We start from the raw sequence: 18,908 nt of genomic DNA on the forward strand, positions 1-18,908 counted from the left end.
AATTATTCTTTGGGCTAGATGAGTGTTCTGTTTGCTAGCTGCTGGAATGTAACACACCAGAGACGGATTGGCTTTTAATAAAAGGGGGTTTATTTTGTTAGTTCTTCAGAGGAAAGTCAGCTAACTTTCCACTGAAGTTCTTTCTTACGTGGAAGGCACAGGATGGTCTCTGCTGGCCTTCTCTCCAGGCCCCTGGGTTCCAACAACTTTCCCCGGGGTGACTTCTTTCTGCACCTCCAAAGGCCTGGGCTGATCTGCGAGTGCTGAGATGAGGAATGCCGAGCTGCTTAGGCTGTGCTACATTGCGTTCTCTCATTTAAGCACCAGCCAATTAAGTCAACTGTCACTCATTGCTGCAGACACGCCTCCTAGCTGACTGCAGATGTAATTAGCAACAGATGAGGTTCACATACCGTTGGCTTATGTCCACAGCAACAAGACTAGGTATGCTCACCTGGCCAAGTTGGCAACAGAATCTAACTAACACAATGAGCTCTTTTTTTTTTTCCTGAGATGAGCTTTTAAAGTAGCCTTCCAAAACCTCTTTAAAAACATTACAATATAAAAGAGAGAGTACGAGAATATGGTTAATATGGACAAGAATATGTAGGTGTAAGAAATACATAAAGGAATGTGACTCATTGAATTACTCTCTTAGTTTGAAACTTGAGATTTAAGATTGGGAATGGTAAGAGGTGTTTGGATAGGGCACCCCTGCTCAATCCAAACTTTTAGTTAATACAAATTTAATCATGAGTTTGAAGTACCCCTGACACAGGTCTGCTGGACCAAGGCAGTAAGAGGACAGAGGTGCACACATGTGTCACCCAAAGACAAGTGGGTGCATGTGCTCAGCAACATTATTAGTAATAGTCAAGTAATGGAACCAGTCCAAATGTCCGTCAGTAATAGAATGGATGAATTGTGGTGGATACATAAGATATAATAATTATATACAATAAAAATGCAACAACATGGATCAGACACATAATGTAATGTTGAGTGAAGTATGTCAGACACAAAAGAATGTATCTTCTATGATTCCATTTACATATACTTCAGAAACCAGACATGTGTGGTGTTACAAGGTAAGATGGTTGTTGCTTTGGGGAAAGGTGGATGATGTGGGAGGTACACAAAGAGGACACAGGTATGTGTTCACTTTGGAGTAATTCAGTGTGCTATTCATTTTGGATTTGTGCATTTTTCTAATGAAAATTCCAGTTAAAAGTTATTAAAAATCAGTTTAAAATAAGTATTAAAAGAAAATTAATAGAAAAATGACTTATAGATAAATGATAGGGACACTAGTACCTGCTGGTTCTACTACTTTCACTGTGTTTTCCCTCCTTCCAAGTCTCCTCCCAACACTCTTTCTACTACCTGTTTACCTTCAGGGCTCTGGTCCTCACTGTCCTTTCCTCCTCTCTGACTACTCTTAAGGATGGTGGCCTTCCCAAGCTGTGCAGCCTCTCGGATCCACCTCTTCTCCTTTGCCTTCTGCCATTTATACCCAGCAACATGCAGGACAGGCTCCAACCTCAGCAGGCCCCTTCACCCAGAATCCCCTGACCATTTCTGATCCTGTAGCTTGGTAGAGTCAGGCCTCAGTTCATTTCACCATTGTCACCCATATGGCCCTTCACCCATATGGCCCCTTCACCCAGAATCCCCTGACCATTTCTGATCCTGTAGCTTGGTAGAGTCAGACCTCAGTTCAATTTCACCATTGTCTTGTACTAGTTGTCTACCTTTGGGTAATGTTTTCCTTGTCTGTCAATTGGGGCTCACCTTAGGCTTCGTGATTAGGAAAAAAATTTATCTAGATTTATACTACATGTTTTGCATAAATTTATGTATATATATAAATATGTATGTATGCATGCATGCTATATGATGGAGTCACATTTCTTTATTTTTCCATGTGAGTATCCCATTATTACAGCACCATTTGTTGAATTTTTGTTTGTTTGTTTTGCTTGTTTGTTTGCTTTCTTGGAGAAGTGTGTGGACCAGTAATCAAACCTAGATCTCCCACATGGCAGGCAAGAATTCTACCACTGATGTACCCTTGTACCCCTAAATTTATTTATTTTATTGAAAATCTGATATTTAGCATCCAGTTGCTATCCAGCCTAGCATTCAAACCCGAGTTCCCCAATGCAAACTAGATTTACCCATGACACTGTTATTCAAGGCTATAGGGGGAAATAGCCTCAGCATGGTTTAAACACAGACTCTCTGCTATATAAAGGGCAGTGGTTAGTGAGAGCTGACAAAACCAGGGCTATTCAGGAAACATCTCCTGTGAACCTACTATTGTACTAGGACCTGGCCTGAATCAATATGAGAGGGTTTCTATGCTCCAGAATTCAGATGTGAAAACCTAAGTGATCATATGTGCAAATAAGTATATAGTAACCATGGTAAGTATCATATCAAGAACCTAGAGAGGCACTAGCAAGGATAGTCAGTTCTCTTTGGTGAGAGTTAGAAGCGAAGATTCTGGCCAGAAAAGTATTCGTGGAAGAGGTGATACTGAGGCAGAGGCTTGAATGATGGTCAGTGTTCTCCTGGTATGTGAGGACAGTAGGGGCTACACCAACCTCAAGCACTGTTTATTGAGCATCACTGGGATAGAGAAGTGGTGAAGCTGTCAAAACTCCTTGCCCTCATGGGGGATACAAACACTATACAAGGGTAGAATGCCATGTCAGGAAGTGACAAATGCTAAGAAGAAACATGAAGCAGAGATGCTGAAGATCAGAGAAGCAAAAATGGCATGATATCTTGGATTTAAAATATTGAAGTAAAAAATAATATGGGGATAGATGACACAAGCCTGAGGAAATCATGATAATTCTAGAATCTGAGTATTAGAGTATGTGGATATAACATTCTCTCTACTTTTATGTTTAATGATTCTCTTAACATAAAAATAAAGAAAAGTGGAGGGAGGGAGCATGGTGGACGTGGGATAACTGTGATAGAGAACTGCAGATGATGTCTGTGATATGGTTGGGCTTGTCAGTGTGAGCTGCTTATCAGCCTCCCAAGTGGAGATGTCAAACAGGCATCTTCCATTCTGAACTCTAGGTTCAGGAAGGAAGCTAGGGCTGGAGGCGTCTGTTGGGAGGAGGCAGCATGTTGGAGGTATTTAAAGCCATGGGTGTGGTGAGTGTAGATCCTACAAAGAGGACAAGCCCTGCACTTCGCGTCTGAAGTTTAGATCCTGGGTAAATGAGAAGTTCCAACATAAGACCATTGGATCTCCTTAGGAAACAAGAAAATTGTCCCAGAGGCCAAAAGAATAAAGTGTTCCCAGGTGCGAGGGAGTTGGCAACTGCTTCAGAGGCCCCTGAGAGATCAGGTGAGATTAGGACTGAAGGTGACCATTCCGTTGTGCATTATGGAGGCCGTATGACCAAAAAAATGTGTAGTCACTGCCCATTTAATAAGCAAAATTTAACATTTTGCTATAGACGTTTCATATTTTTGTATTTAAAAATGAAATAAGATGCTAAAGATATAATGACCCCATGAGTTAGGACGAGGAGTAGAATTTAGTTCATCCTCTAGGGTAGGTAGTAAATAGAAAGAAACTGTATGGAACAACTATTTGGGGGACTTCAGTGACTGAACACACATTCTGCACCATTCTGGAATGGTGGAATGGCTGAGATCCCAGACAGAAATGTTAGTTTCCTAAGCTTTGAGGCTGGTACCCCTCCCTTATGGCATGGCAGGCTGGTTCCTCAAGGGGATTAGAAGCCCTGGGTGCCATGAATAGCCGCACTGCTGGTTGCCAAGACTAGCTGCCCTGCTGGGTGCCATGAATTGCCACACCAGGCAGAAGAATAGCTACACTGACAGGCACAAGAATAGCTAGCTGGGTGCAGAGAATAGCCAGCACCCCTGGCACAAAAATAGCCGCCCAGATGTGCATGAGAATAGCCACCTCTCCCTGCCCCAGGTACAATGAATAACTGCTTCAACCACCAGGACCAGCTACTCTGCTGGGCACCATGAATAGCCATTCTGCTGGTGCCATGAATAGCCATCCTACTGGGCATGAAAATAGCTGCCCTGCCAGGCAGAGAATAGCGGCCCCACCAGGTGCCAAAAATAGTCAGGCCCCACCTGACACCATATAGTTCAGCTAGCTACTGCAATCAGGGAGCGGTGGGGCTGAGAGGGAAAGTGGCTAAAGAATGCCATCTGATGGTAAGCATCAAGTAGAAGTGCATCCCCTCCATGAGATCTGGGCCTTGGTTTGGTGTGTAACTACTGAAAAACCAAGTGCAAAATGGGACCTTCAACACAAACCTAAGCAAATGCAAAACCTTTAATGAGTCAAGGAAATTAGATTGCAAAATAACCTCATCAAGATAAACAAATGCCCTGAACACAGAAAATCACAAATCACCTGAAGATTCAGGCAGATATGGTCCAGCCAAGTGACCAAATTAAACACCTTAGGGGACACGGAATTTGGAACAACTAATCAAGATGGTCATAATGATATAAACAATATCAAGAAGACACTGGAGGAGTATAAAGAAGAATTTTAAGAGTAAATAGAAAAACAGGTAATGTCACAGAGATGAAAGACTGTAAACTAAAGAAAAAATATACTAGAGACACACAATAGCAGATTTGAAGAGGTGGAAGAAGGAATAAGTTAGCTAGAAGACAGGATGATTGAATTTGAATCCACAAAAGAACAAATGGCAAGAAAGATGGAAAAAATTGAGCAGAGTTACAGGGAAATTATGGACGAAAGTAAGGGCACAAACATAAGAATCATCAGCATCCCAGAAGGAGAACAGAAGAGTAAAGGGCTAGAAAGGTTAGCTGAAGAGATAATGAGGGGAAACTCCCCAAGTCTTATAAAAGAAACAAATACACAAATTAACGAGGCCCAACGAACCACCAGTAGAATAAATCCAAATAGACATACTCAAACGCACATACTGAATAGACTGTCAAATGTTGAAGAGAAGCAGAAAGTCCTGAAAGTACAAAGAGAAAAGTGACCCTGTATATATAAGTGAAACCATCTAAGACTGAGTTCAGTCTACTCAGCAGATACCATGGAGGTGAGAAGACAGTGTGTGATACATTTAAGATTCTGAAAGAGAAAGAATGTATCTTTCGGAATACAAAAGATTCTGAATACAAAAGATTCAAGGCTGGTACCCCTCCCTTATGGCATGGCAGGCTGGTTCCTCACGGGGATGAGAAGCCCTGGGTGCCAGGAATAGCCACACTGCTGGTGTGAATTCCAGCCAAGAATTCTTTATCCAGCCAAGTTGTCCTTCAAGATTGAAGGGGAGATTAAAATCTCAGACAAACAAAGATTGAAAAAACTAGTCAATAAGAAACCTGCCCTACAAGAAATTCTAAAGGAAGTTCTTTTGGCTGAAAAAGAAAAAAAAAAAAAAAAAGGAGAGGAAGGTCTGGAAGGAGTGCGCAGAATTGAAGAATGTCAGTAAGGGTAGCTGAAAGGATAAAAAGAGGTAAAAGAATATATGGATCTGACAAAAACTAAGAAGATAAGATGGTAGATTCAAGAACTTCCTTTTCAGTAATAGTTTTGAGTGTTTACACACTAAACTCACCAATTAAAAGAAACTGATTGTCAAAATGGGTTAAAAAATATGATTCATCTACATGCTGCTTACAAGAGACACATCCTAGACCCAAGGATATAAATTGATTGAAAGTGAAAGGGTAGAAAAAGATCTTTTATGCAAGCTTTAACCAAAAGAAAGGAGTAACAATACTGTATTAATATCAGATAAAACAGTCTTTAAATGCAAAGATGTCATAAGAGACAAGAAGGATACTGCATATTAATAAAGGGACAATTCACCAAGAAGAAATAACAATAATGTTTATGCTGAGAAATCAAGGTGCTCCAAAGTACATGAGGCAAACACTGGCAAAACTGAAAGTAATAAATATTTCAACAATAATAGTGTGAGATATCAATGCACCACTCTCCAGTATAGATAGAAAAACAGAGGATGAGTAGGAAATAGATTACTTAAACAATTTGATAAATGAATTGGACCTGGCAGACATATATAGAGATTGCTACACCCAGAAACACTGGGATATACATTCTTCCCTAGTGCTCTTAGAACATTTTCCAGGATAGATCATATGCTGGGACACAAAACATGTCTTTATAAATTTAATAAGATTGAAATTATGCAAAGCACTTTCTGTGACCAGAACAGAATGAAGCTAAAAGTTAATAATCACCAAGGAACCAGAACTCTCACAAATAACAGGGAGATTAAACAACACACTCTTAAACAGTAGGTCAATGAAAAAATTCCTGGAGAAATAGGTAAATATCTGGAGACAAGTGAAAATGAGAAAAGAACATATGAGAATTAAGGGATGCATCAAAGGTAGTGCAGAGAAGAAAATTTATTGCCCTAAATGTCTATATTTAAGAACAAGAACAAGCAAAAGTCAAGGACTTAGCCACTCACCTGGGGGATCTAGAGAAAGAAGAGAAAACTAACCCCTAAAACAAATGGAAGAAGCGAAATAACAAAGATTAAAGCAGAAATAAACTAACTGGACAACAACAACAACAACAACAAAAATGATGGAAAGAATAAACAAAACCAAAAGTTGGTTCTTTGAGAAAATCAGCAAAATTGATGGAACTTTGGCTAGGCTGACAAAAAAAAAGAAGACCCGAATAAAATCAAAATAAGAAATGAAATGGAGTTTATTACCATGGCTCCAAAAGAAATTTTAAAAATCATAAGCGGATACTATGAACAACTATACACCAACAAACTAGACAACTTAGATGAAATGGGCAATTCCCAGAAACACATGAACTATTTACACTGACTTGAGAGGGAATGCGTCTCAACAAATCAGTTACAAGTAACAAAATTAAATCATCAAAAATCTTTCTGCAAAGAAAAGCCCAGGGCCAGATGGCTTAACGGGAATTTTATGAAACATTCCAAAGAGAACTAACATCAGTCCTGCTGAAACTTTTCTAAACAAATTGAGGAAAAGAAATGCTGACTAACTCATTTTACAAAGCTAACTAATACCAAAACTACATATAGGAAAACTATAGACCAATCTCCCTAATAAACATAGATGCAAAAATTCTCAACAAAATACTCGGAAATCTAATCCAGTGATATACTAAAACAATTATACATCATGACGACTTGGGGTTTATACCAAGAATGCAAGGGTAGTTCAACATAAGAAAATCAATCAACATAGTACAGCACAGTAGCTAATCAAAAGGAAAAAATCATTTATCAGTTGATGCTGTAAAAGCATTTGGCAAAATTCAGCATCCTTTTCTGATAAAAACACTTGAAAAGGTAAGAATCAAATTCAATATCATAAAGGGCATACATGTAAAACTCATTCCAGCATCACACTCAATGGTGAGAGACTGAAGCCTTCCCCCTAAGTTTGGGAGCAAGAAATGGATTCCCGTTGTCACCACTATTATTTAACATTGTACTAGAAATTTTAGCTAGAGTGATCAGGCAAGAGAAAGGAATAAAAGACATCCAAATAAGAAAGGAAGAAGTAAAATTTTCATCATTTGCAGTTGACATGAGCCTATATTTGGAAAATCCTGAGAAATCTTTGACAAAAATGCTTAAGCTAGTAAGCAAATCCAGCAAAGTGGTGGGATACAAAATTAATGTGTAAAAATCAATCATGTTTCTAAATAATGACCTAACTGAAGAGACGAAGAAAGAATTCCATTCAAAATAGCATCTAAAATAATCAATTATCTAGGAATAAGGTTAACTAGAGATATTAGGGACCTGTACACAGAAAACTATAAAACATTGCTAAAAGAAATCAGAGATCTAAATAGAATGGAAGACATTCTGGATAAGAAAGTTGAATGTCATCAATATGTTAATTCTGTCCAAATTGTTCTACAGATTCAATGCAATACCAACAAAAACACCAACAACCTACTTTGAAGACATGGAAAAGCTTGTTATCAAATTTATTTGGAAGGGAAAGAGACCTCGAATAGCTAAAGATAACCTAAAAAAAGAGTGAAGTGGAAGGACTAACACTTCCTGACTTTAAAACTTATTGTGAAGCCATAGTGGTCAAAACAGCATGATATTGCCACAAAGATAGATAGATAGATCAGTGGAACTGGATCGAGAGTGCAGAGATAAACCACAAAATCTGTGGTCAGTTGATCTTAGATAAAGCCCCCAGATCCACTGAACTGCAACAGAACAGTCTTTTCAACAAATGGGCTTGAGAGAGCTGGATATCAATAGCCATAAGAATGAAAGAGGACCCCTGCCTTCCACCCTATACAAAAATTAATTCAAACTGGATCAGAGACCCAAATATAAGAGGCAGTACTATGAACTCCTAAAAGAAAATATAAGGAAACGTCTTCAAGACCTAATAATAGGTGGTAGCTTCTTAAACTTTACACCCAAAGCAGAAGCAATGAAATAAAAAATAGATAAATAGGAACTCCTCAAAATTAAAAGCTTCTGTGCCTCAAAGGACTTTGTCAAAAAAAAAGATAGCCAACTCACTGGCAGAAAATATTTGGAAACCAAATATCGGATAAAGGTATGGTATTCTGTCTACATAAGGAAATTATACAACTAAGCAACAAAAGAACAAATAAGCCAGTAATAAAATGAACAAAGGAGATGAATAGACATTTCTCCAAAGAGCAAATACAAATATTAGCCATGAAGAGATGCTCAGTGCAAATCAAGACTGCAATGTGAAAATCACCTCACACCTGTAAGAATGGCTGCAATTAAGCAAACAGAAAACTACAGATGTTGGAGAGTATGTGGAGAAATTAGAACACTTATTTACTGCTGGTGGGAATGTATAATGGTACAGCTGCTGTTGAAGACAGTTTGGTGGTTCCTCAGAAAACTGAATATAGAGTTGCCCCATGACCCAGTAATTCCAATACTCAGTATATACCCAGGACTGCCAAATGCAGTGGCAAAAAGACATTTGCACACCAGTGTTCATAGTGGCACCATTTATAATTGCCAGAAGATGGAAGCAATACAAGTGCCCATCAAAAGACAAATAGATAAAGAAAATGTAGTATATACATACAATGCAATAGTATCTATCAGTAAGATGAAATGAGGTCCCGAAGCATATAACAGCATGGATGAACATAATGCTGAGAACATAATGCTGAGTGAAATACGCCAGACACAGAAGGATAGAAACTATATATTCTCACTATTATGACTCTGGTACAGGTAAACCTGGAGGCTAACAAAGTAGATGATAGGGTACTTAGAGATACGTAGAAGCTAAAGATGGGTGAAAGGCTACCCAATGAGGTTAAATTTAAATTTGAGGGGACAGACAGAAGTGATGGTAGTTCATTAGTGTGTTAATAAGTAATATTGCCATATTGAGGTGACTGTAATTGAAAGGGGTTGTATACAATCATGTACCCTACCGATTAACTCTACAATTACAAAAGAGTTCTTGTATGAACTGCTTCACAGATTTGATCTTGGACAAAGAGCCAATAAGGAGTATAGGGGGGAAATGAATATTGCATGCTATGGCCTATAGTTAACAGGAAATCAATAACGATACCACCGCAATATCAGGGGCTAATAATTGGTGGGGAGAGATAAGAGCAAGAGGTTTAGATTTGATATTTGGTGAGACTGTGTTTATCAGTTCTTTGTCTCTTTGGACCAATGAAAATTGAATTGAGAGTGCTGATGTTTGTACAACTGAAAGAGGACACTGTGAGACATGGATCGTTTATTTTGCACATTATCCATGATGTTTGATAGATGGAGGGGGCCAAAGGGCACAATGACAGAGAAGTAGAATGGCAAACTGTGATATATGCATGTGATGGAATATTATATGACTACAAAAACAACTGAAGTTGTGAAGTATGCAACAAAGTGAATAAACCTTGGATACATCGTGCTGTGCAAAATAAGCAAGAAACAAAAGAACATATTTTAGTATGGTCTCTTTTAGAAAATACTTAGAAGAAAATTGGACCCTAGATTGTAAATTCACAGCAGCCATATTTATCAATCATATTGATTCAGCATCAATCATATTGATGTTTCTTTTCGCCTCTAGTTTTTTTTAGCAGCTAGATGCTGAAACCTGAAGTTGCGGAATGGTAACCCATACCAACTTCTGGGGCAGTGTGGAGTTGTAAGAGAATACTAGATTCTGAGATGCTATGGTGTGTGTGTATAAGCTGGTATTTTCCTTGAATGTTGGTTGCCTCTGTGACACCTAACACTCAGAGCTGGAATTCTTCAGCTCTGAAAGTCAGCATCACTATGTACAGCAATTGTTAAAGTAACTGAAAAACAGATCAGCCTTCAATTGGAGATAAAAACAAAACCAATACTAAACTCATTTCTGCAACAGAGAAGCTAAGACTACTCATAATTGTGCCTAAGAATTGCTTCCAGGAAACCTCTTTCATTGCTCGGATGTGGGCTCTTTCTCTCTAAGCCCAACTCTGCAAGGAAAAATATTACCCGCCCCCCCCCCCCCCAAGTGGGTCAGGATAGCCAGTGATGAAAGTCTCCCTGAAAGTGTGGGACATGATTCCCAACGATGAATCTGACCTTGGCACCATGGGATTGACAATGCCTTCCTAACCAAAAGGGGCAAAGAAATGTAACAAAATAAGGTATCAGTGGCTAAGAGAGTTCAAATGGAGCTGAGAGGCTATTCTGGAGGCTACTCTTAATGCATGTTTCATCTAGATATTGCTAATTGCCATGGTTTGCCAAACCCCAATCAACATCATTCCTGTTCCCCTAAAGAACACCTAGAGCTCTAACTGAGACTCTACGAAAGTTTCATGCACTGAGATTTCTTTCCTTAAACATAAAACCTCTAGAGAGTTCCCAGCACAGATAAATCTTGAAACCAGTCTCTCCATGAATATCAACTAATTCCATTTCCCTCTCTTAAATTGTTGATACCTCTTTTCAACCTGGAAAAGGCATACTGCAAAGACTCCTGTAATTAGGAGTAGGATTAAAGGAGGAGGAGGAATTATAATAGAGATGATAGTATTTAAGAGACAAGAATGACTGCTGAATCAATCATATTGATTCAGCATCAATCATATTGATGTTTCTTTTCGCCTCTAGTTTTTTTGAGCAGCTAGATGCTGAAACCTGAAGTTGCGGAATGGTAACCCATACCAAACTTTGATATTTGTTCTGTGACTGCTTGTTAAAATGTATTCTGAAAATTTTTGCTCCTTTTTTAAAATTATTTTTTACTTTTTGTACATAAATTATATTTCACAATAAAAAACGTTAAAAGAAAAAAAGGTATAATGACCCCATCCCTGATGCCCTAGCCCCTTTCTTAGGTGCTATCACTCTTGGCTAGAGCATACTTCACTAACTGCCTGAGTTTGTTCTCTTTCTGGTAGCCTCCCTTCTTCCCACACTCCTGCTGGTGCTTGGGGTTTGATGTCATCACTTCTGGGGCAGATGACAGCATGTACCAAGTGGCCTTCAGGTTCCTGCCCTGGCCGTGCTGATACCTCTCCTAGGCTTCTCCAGCCATAGCTCCCCAGTCCTGGTATGCATATCTGTGTGTTCTCAGGGTGTCGGGCTGGCGGGACTTCTGACAGTTCCAGAGGGGCCCAGGTACCTTTTCCTTTGCCATTCCTGCTGCCTGAGATGCACCTCCTGCCTACTCCCCTCCCTCCAGCAATCTTTCCTTCCCTTACTGGCTAGCTCCTTCGTTCCCACTCATTGAGGTCTACTCATCTGGGTAGCTCTTAGCAAGACTTTTGGTGTTTCCTAACTGTCCAAAGCACAGCTAATCATTGCCTCATCTGGGCTCCCATAGAATATCTCTCTCCATGTTTTATATTCTCTCTTATTTACCAATGTATTTATGAGAACCACGGTGGTTAAAAGGTGAATGTACTTGGCTACCAGGATACTCCCAGGATGATCTAGCACATTCATCCAGTTGAACTTGACTGTTTTTGTTTGCTCTCCCTCATCCTACACACCAAACTGCCATCTGTCTGAGGGAGGGAAGCACTATTCTTATCCCAAGTGCTTAGCAGTATAGACCCACAGTGGACTCTGGACTTAGATGGCCCGAGTTTAAACCCATGACCTTGAAAAGTTACTTAACTTCTTTGCACCTCAGTTTTCTCACCTATGAAGTTGGAATGATAATAGCATCCACCTCATAAAGTTGTTGAGAGGATTTAATGAGTAAATTTATGTTCAGTACCGAGTGAAAACTTCATTAGTGTTAGCTGCCATCATTATAATTTTTAGCTAACAGTAGATAGACAGACTGTACACCTGTTCAGGTGGGTAGGAAGATAGATCATTTAAATTTGTACTTCTGGTGTCTGCCCCCATTCTTGAATAATCATAGCTGCTAGTAAATGTTAGCTGAGTAGAAATGGAAATCTAGTGAAATGCTGCCTTCAATATATCCCTATTCCCAGTGACAAGCAGGCAAGCGATTATGTATCTCCCTCAGTGTCATACACTACATATTATTTTGCAAAGTAGATATTGATAAAAGACACGGAATTTGGTAATTGTGTCTTCTCTTTATCTTTTCATACTCAACTCTAACACTACTTCCTTATGAATTTTCCTGAGCTGTTCTTCACAGCAAAAATGATACTAAGTACTATTGACCTGGCTTTGTCAAGAACATTAAGCCTAAAAAACGTTTTTGAACTCTCATGACTGAATCATTTGCATTTCTCACTCTGAATGAATCTGCAGACCAACTTTCCCATTGCTTGTTTACCTTGATTCCTTGGAAATTTGCTTTCTCATTTAGGCAAGCCTCCCTTCCTTAAAAATCCTCATAGGAAAAAATAATGAAATTTGGTATTTCTCATCTAGGATAAAATTAATTTAAATATTTCCTTTCAAAATTATGGAGAAGTAAACCATGCCCCTTATTAAAGTTTCTAACTTACTAAGAGACAAATGGGTGTATTTCACATTCTTTTGTACAGGCCCCTCATTCAGAAGCCCTCACCATTCTGGGTTCTCTTGTCTGCTTTCCAAATACGTACCAGGAAACCCCTTTACTGCAGGCAGTGCCAGGACTTAACGAGGTCATTACAGGAACGGAAGATGTCAAGGTAAATAGTGCGTTTTACTGAATCTTGAATTTAGCAGTTTGTAATGATAGAGACAGGATTATCTCTTTCATTATTATTCATTGACCTACTTAGCCCAGAACATTTTGTTATACTGTTTAAATATTTTCAAAAGTTGTTTTTAGAAGGATGTTTTAGAAGGTATAAATGTGTTGGATTTAGTACATATTGCGTTAGAAACTAATAATTATTTTCCTCAGATGTTTTTTATTAGACCTATTTATCATGCCTATGGATCATAATTCTGTTATGTACAAACCTTTGCATTATTTTTATTAGCTTAATTATGCTGCATTAGGACATCAAATAAACTTAAGAGAAATAATTGAAATGAGATAAATATATAGTTTCATTGTTAATCTGGTTAAATAGTACTAATCATTTGAAATTCTAAATTATTTCTTGGAGAATAAATAAAGAATTTTGTTTTCTTTTCAAATGACTTTGAGGCAAACAAAAATGTTTTTCAAATCCCAAAATCTATCTCTCCCAATCTGTCTGTCTAACCTACCTACCTACCTATCTACCCATCCATCCATCCATCTGTTCACCCATCCATCTATCCATCCATCCGTCTAAAATACGGATTACAAATCTATAATTCAATGTTTCCATTCAAAGTTAAAAAACCCTGAGATTTTTCTATCTGAGAGTCTCATTCTCTCTGTTAAAGTTTCTTTTTATACACAGGAACCCTCTACTCTTGGCTTTGTTGCTCAGAGTCCCCACTGAGACCTCTCTAGTGCTCCTCCATCCCTCTTCTCCAAGCCCTGAGTTTCCTTCATGTCAGGTTCTCCCTGAAGGGAGCCTCTCAAGACCATTCAGTAGCTCTCAGCTGCCTGGAACACGGTCAGAACATGTGGGAAACAAATTGTGAAACAGAATTTTTATTTATTTAATTTTGTGTTTTTAGCATTACCTCATAAACATTTTATTGAAGAACGCCACAGAGGAACCAAATGAATGTGCAAGGTAAATGTTAAATAAAAGGTAAACTATTTTAGAAGCACAAGCTATAATTTACATGTAAACAGTTAATGTTAAAACAAAAAAAAACATGCTTTCACATTACACACCCACATTACTGTTATACGCTCTAAAAAGTATAAAATTTTGCTTTACCTGATTATTTAAAATGTCATCATGAAGGGAAAATAGGTTCAGAGATTATCATATACTACCTTTTCTGTAAGAAAAAGGAAGATGACTAATACATACATGTATTCCCTGATATTTTCAATAAGAAAGAAAATGGAAGCATAAACCAAAAACTAAAAAATAGTGTTCCTAAAGGGTAATAATTCCCAACAGGAGCAATTTTGTCCCCATGGAACATTTGGTAGTATCTGGAGTCATTTCACTGTTTCTGCCGGCCGTCTGACTGGCAGCAGCCTTTTACCAAGATAGGAGTTTTTCTGGGCAACCTATATGATGAAAAGTTCCTGCCTCTCCTCCCAAGTGAAGCCAGAGGTGGGGAAACTGGTGGAGAGGAGCAACATTCTGGCAACCTCTCCTTCCAACCCCACAAGGTCACCCCAAGCTCACCTGAGCCTCTCGTTGCCTCCTGGGTTGGATCATAGCCTGCTCCCTCTCACAACTCATCTCAAGATAGTAGCGTGTCATTCTTCACTGTCTTGTTAGTTTCTGATGACTTTAGGTAATTTTCTTTTGCATTTTATCTAACTTCTAAAGTTGTCTTCTGTGGATGGCTTAGTACAAATTACTGAGTCTACAAATTTATAATCAATTTTCCAGTATTAAGCCAATCTCACATTTTAAGATATTTCTGACTTAGTTTATACAGTGTTTGATTTGGTTCAGAAAGTTGAATTTTGTTCATGGCCTGAAATTTTCCTTTCTTGTCTTGTCCTTATCAGGTTCAGTTACAAGGTTATGTAGACTCACAAAATGAATCAGGTACTATTTCATTCTCTATAGTCAGGAGGAGTTTTTATAAACTAAAATTTTCTAGGAATTTGTCCATTTAATGTGAGTTTTGAAATATACTGCCATATCTGTTATCTATATTATCTGCTTATCTTTTAGCTCTCTCATTTTTGTAGTTATATCCATTTTTTAAGCTGGCATTTTATGTATTTTCTGATTCTTCTGATTAGTCTTGCCAAATGTTTGTCAATTTTATTAAACCAATCAACATAAGATATGAACATTCTTTTTTTCATCACATATTATTAGCCTTTTTAAAGAAAGGCTTTTCTTTGTTCAACCTCTTGTAGCCTCTATTTTTATTTCATACTTTCTGCTCTTTATTATATTATTTTACTTTCTTTTACATTTATTATGCTGTTCTTTTTTTATTTCTTAACTTGGAAACTTTGTGTATTAATTTTCAGTCCTCCTTTACAAACATATGACATTTAAGACTGTGTGTTTAATTCTAGGGACAGCTTTCTCTGAATTGTACAGGTTTTGGTATATAATAGGTTTATCATTCTATTCTAAACTTTTTCTAAATTCCAATACCTTCACTGAATCATGAGATATTTAGAAATATGTTTCTTAACTTCTTAACGTGTTGGAAGCAAAGATATCTTTTTGTTATTGATATCTTGGTTGCTTTGTGGATGAAAATTGTTTTCTGTCTGAGAAGTCCTTGATAATGTTGAGATTTGCTTTATGGCCCAATACGTAGTTAGTTTTTATATACATCCCATGTATACTTGAAAAGAATGTATATACTGTTCTTCAGTTGGGTATAGTGGCCCAGATGCGGCCATTAGATTAAATTTCTTAGTCATATGCTTAAAATATTCTGTATCCTCTCTGGGTTCCCCCCATCCCATTATTTTGAATATTTACTGAAAGAGATTAATTAAAATCTACTATTATGGTGCATTTATCTATGTCCCTTTGTTTGTCACTTTTTGCTTTATACATGTTGAGGCCCTCTTATTAGTTGCATAGAAGTTCAAAATGATCACCTCACTATAGTGAATCCAATCTTTTATCATATGTAGTGACCCTATTTATTTCTAAGGATGATTCTATCTTAAAGACCATTTTGTCTGATATTAATTTAGGTATTTTTCGTAATACTTTCCATCCTTTTAACTTTAACTTTTCTAACTGCTTCTTTTTCAGATGTCTTTGCATAAACCATATATACCTGGATTTTACAAGTTTATCTTTATTGGTTCTTTATCTTTTAACTGAAGCTTTTTGTTCATTTACATTTATTATAACTACTGGTATATTTGGACTTATTTCTGTCATTTTATTTTATATATTTTTTCTAATTTTATATTTTTAATTGGTCCTTCATTTTCAAAATTCCTTTCATTTTTTCCCTCTTTTTCTCACCTTTTCTTTTTTTGTTATTTTTTTCTCATTCCATTTATTAACTCTGTTTTTTTTTCAGAAGCCATAGACTTTCTTTCAGTTATTTTAGAGGTTACCCTAGAAATTTTAACGTACATACAAGCCCTGCACTTCGCATCTGAAGTTTAGATCCTGGGTAAATGAGAAGTTCCAACATAAGACCATTGGATCTCCTTAGGAAACAAGAAGATACATACTTACTTACCAACCCTAAAGTTAGTCAGTATCTTTGCCATCTTCCTGAATAGTGCCAGGACCTTAGAATGTAATGTCCAGATTTAGACCCTACCTAACCTTCGAATGTTAAATGTAACTCAGATTTAGAAAACCAGCACTCTTCTCCTTCTGTATGATTTTCCAGGTTTGCTTTTATCTATTCTAACCTAATTTTAAATGCCATCTGTTTTTTTCTGATTTATTTCCCTGGTGCTTTCATAAAGCATAAACCCTTAGCTTATATATTCAAGTACCTACTTATCATCTCAACTTGAAGGTTTAGCACATCTCATACACAACTATAATTGAGCCATTGAATCTGCTGTCTGCACTCCTAGTATCTGCCTGTTTCTCAGACTTCATCTCAGTCAGCAGATCTCAGTAAATGGTACCAAGCAGGTTTTCAGTCCAGGAACATGGGAAAAATTCTTGATTTGTCCTTTTTCCACAACCACCACATTTAATTGACATCAATATGTCTTGGCAATTAATTTTTTCCCTTTTTTTTTTTAGTGTAGAAAGCCAGATACCTGTGATGTAAAAAATGGAATTGAAATGTGAACTGCATGGGTGATATTTCTTAGTTGTGTAAAAAAGGAGGCAATTAAAAAAGGAGGCCATGTAAATGTTGTAAGGCAAGCAGGCTTTGAAATATGATTAAGATTTCACATAACTGGAAGAGAATTAAGAGAGAAGATAGTTTAAATTGTGGGTGATGGGCAGGCCCTGGTGGCTCAGCAGGCAAGAACACTTGCCTGCCATGCCAGAGGACCTGGGTTCGATTCCTGGTGCCTGCCCATGTTAAAAAAAAAAAAATTGTGGGTGATGATAATTTAGAAGAATTAAGAAAAAATAAAAGAAGTTTTTGTTATGTAAATTGGAGTGACATGAGATGGCACAGTAGCAAATAGTATCAAGAGACTGTTGGAATACAAAATGAGAGTAAAGGGAATATTTCTATCAGCAAAAAGAAGACTATAGATAAAATTCACTTGAGATCACAAAGAACATACTTTTGATCCAAAGAACTAGGCATGGGGAATAACTTAAAGTATTAGAATGGAAAGTATGTTAAATTTCAAAGTGAGAAAATAGCATGAAAGAGCTATTATATATTATGCTTAAAACTCAAGGCAGGTACAAGTAGTTTATATTATAAGGTGCTTTATACAGATGCTTTGCATAGTTAGAGCTCATCGTTTCAGATTAATGCATAATGCTGCAGCTTCTAGAAATGAGTGGCCTTTGCTCTTAACAAATTACACTTAGCATAGGTTAATGCAAAGAAAGAGGCTCTGTAGAAAATGGTAAAAATATAATTTTGGATGTACTTCCACATTGTATTGATTTTAGTGGATTGAAATATTGGGATCTGAGTTAAGCTGAGGGAAAATAGGCTTTCTGAAGAAATTAGAATACATGAGAATTACTGCAAACTAAGAATGTGCAGAACAGTTTTCACATTGAGGATAAGGTAGGCATTAGACCAAGAGGAGAGAAAGATTTAGATAGTTCTACACCGTGGGGAACTCCTGTAGAATGCTGATGTTGAGGGAAGCTCAAAGGCCCGGTATACTTGAAGTCACACTGCTTTTATTGAGTGAGTTTTTGGGAGAAGGTGACATGGACCCAGGGATTTTTTAATTCATGTAAATAAACTTGCCATGAAGCAGTTCATTTATCCTAATTGAAGAAATGAAAATACAGAGAACCACGGTGGCTTGATAAACTTCAAAATATATTGATTTTAATTGCTGAGTTATCCTGAATAGCAAAGGAACTTTCAGTTAGAGATCTGAGTAGTATGTATGATTTGACTGATTCTGAATTTGTCCACTTATTCCAATTACAAAGAACAGCACATGCATATTACATCTAATGGATGTTTCCAGTCATGATTTGAATCCCTCTTTTGTTCCAAAAGTGAACTGGTTTGGGAACAAGTATTTTAATTTTATTTCTCGGCACTGAGAGAAAATTAGCAAATGATTATCTCAGCTTTGCAAAGATAGTGGAGTATAGCAATTCCAAAGGGCACTGCCATTTAAAATTGATTTAGAACTGAGAAGATTTAAATTAAATTTGATTTTGAAGATTTAGGTTTCAAACTCTTCCTCAAAAATGTCTTGGAACAATAAAATATAACAAAATAATGTTT

General features: G+C 37.3%; 1 protein-coding gene across 13 annotated transcripts in view; it reads left to right on the top strand.

Annotated features, from left to right (window-relative positions):
• The window catches only part of RALGAPA2 (Ral GTPase activating protein catalytic subunit alpha 2), a 426,648-nt gene that overhangs the window by 234,229 nt on the left and 173,511 nt on the right, over positions 1–18,908 (top strand). For 12 of the 13 annotated variants that reach the window (XR_013157020.1, XM_077114723.1, XM_077114751.1 and 9 more), the window contains 2 exons: positions 13,049–13,177; positions 14,109–14,167. The exons of the other annotated variant lie outside the window; for it this stretch is intronic. Coding sequence is in view for 11 of the 12 variants with exons in the window: in XM_077114723.1 (XP_076970838.1) it covers positions 13,049–13,177; positions 14,109–14,167 (188 nt within the window). In the remaining variant the exon portion in view is untranslated. The remainder of the gene's footprint in view (positions 1–13,048; positions 13,178–14,108; positions 14,168–18,908) is intronic. 13 annotated transcript variants of the gene reach the window in all.

The sequence above is a fragment of the Tamandua tetradactyla genome, chromosome 1 (assembly GCF_023851605.1).
Source record: "Tamandua tetradactyla isolate mTamTet1 chromosome 1, mTamTet1.pri, whole genome shotgun sequence".
NCBI classification, from domain to species: Eukaryota; Metazoa; Chordata; class Mammalia; order Pilosa; family Myrmecophagidae; genus Tamandua; species Tamandua tetradactyla.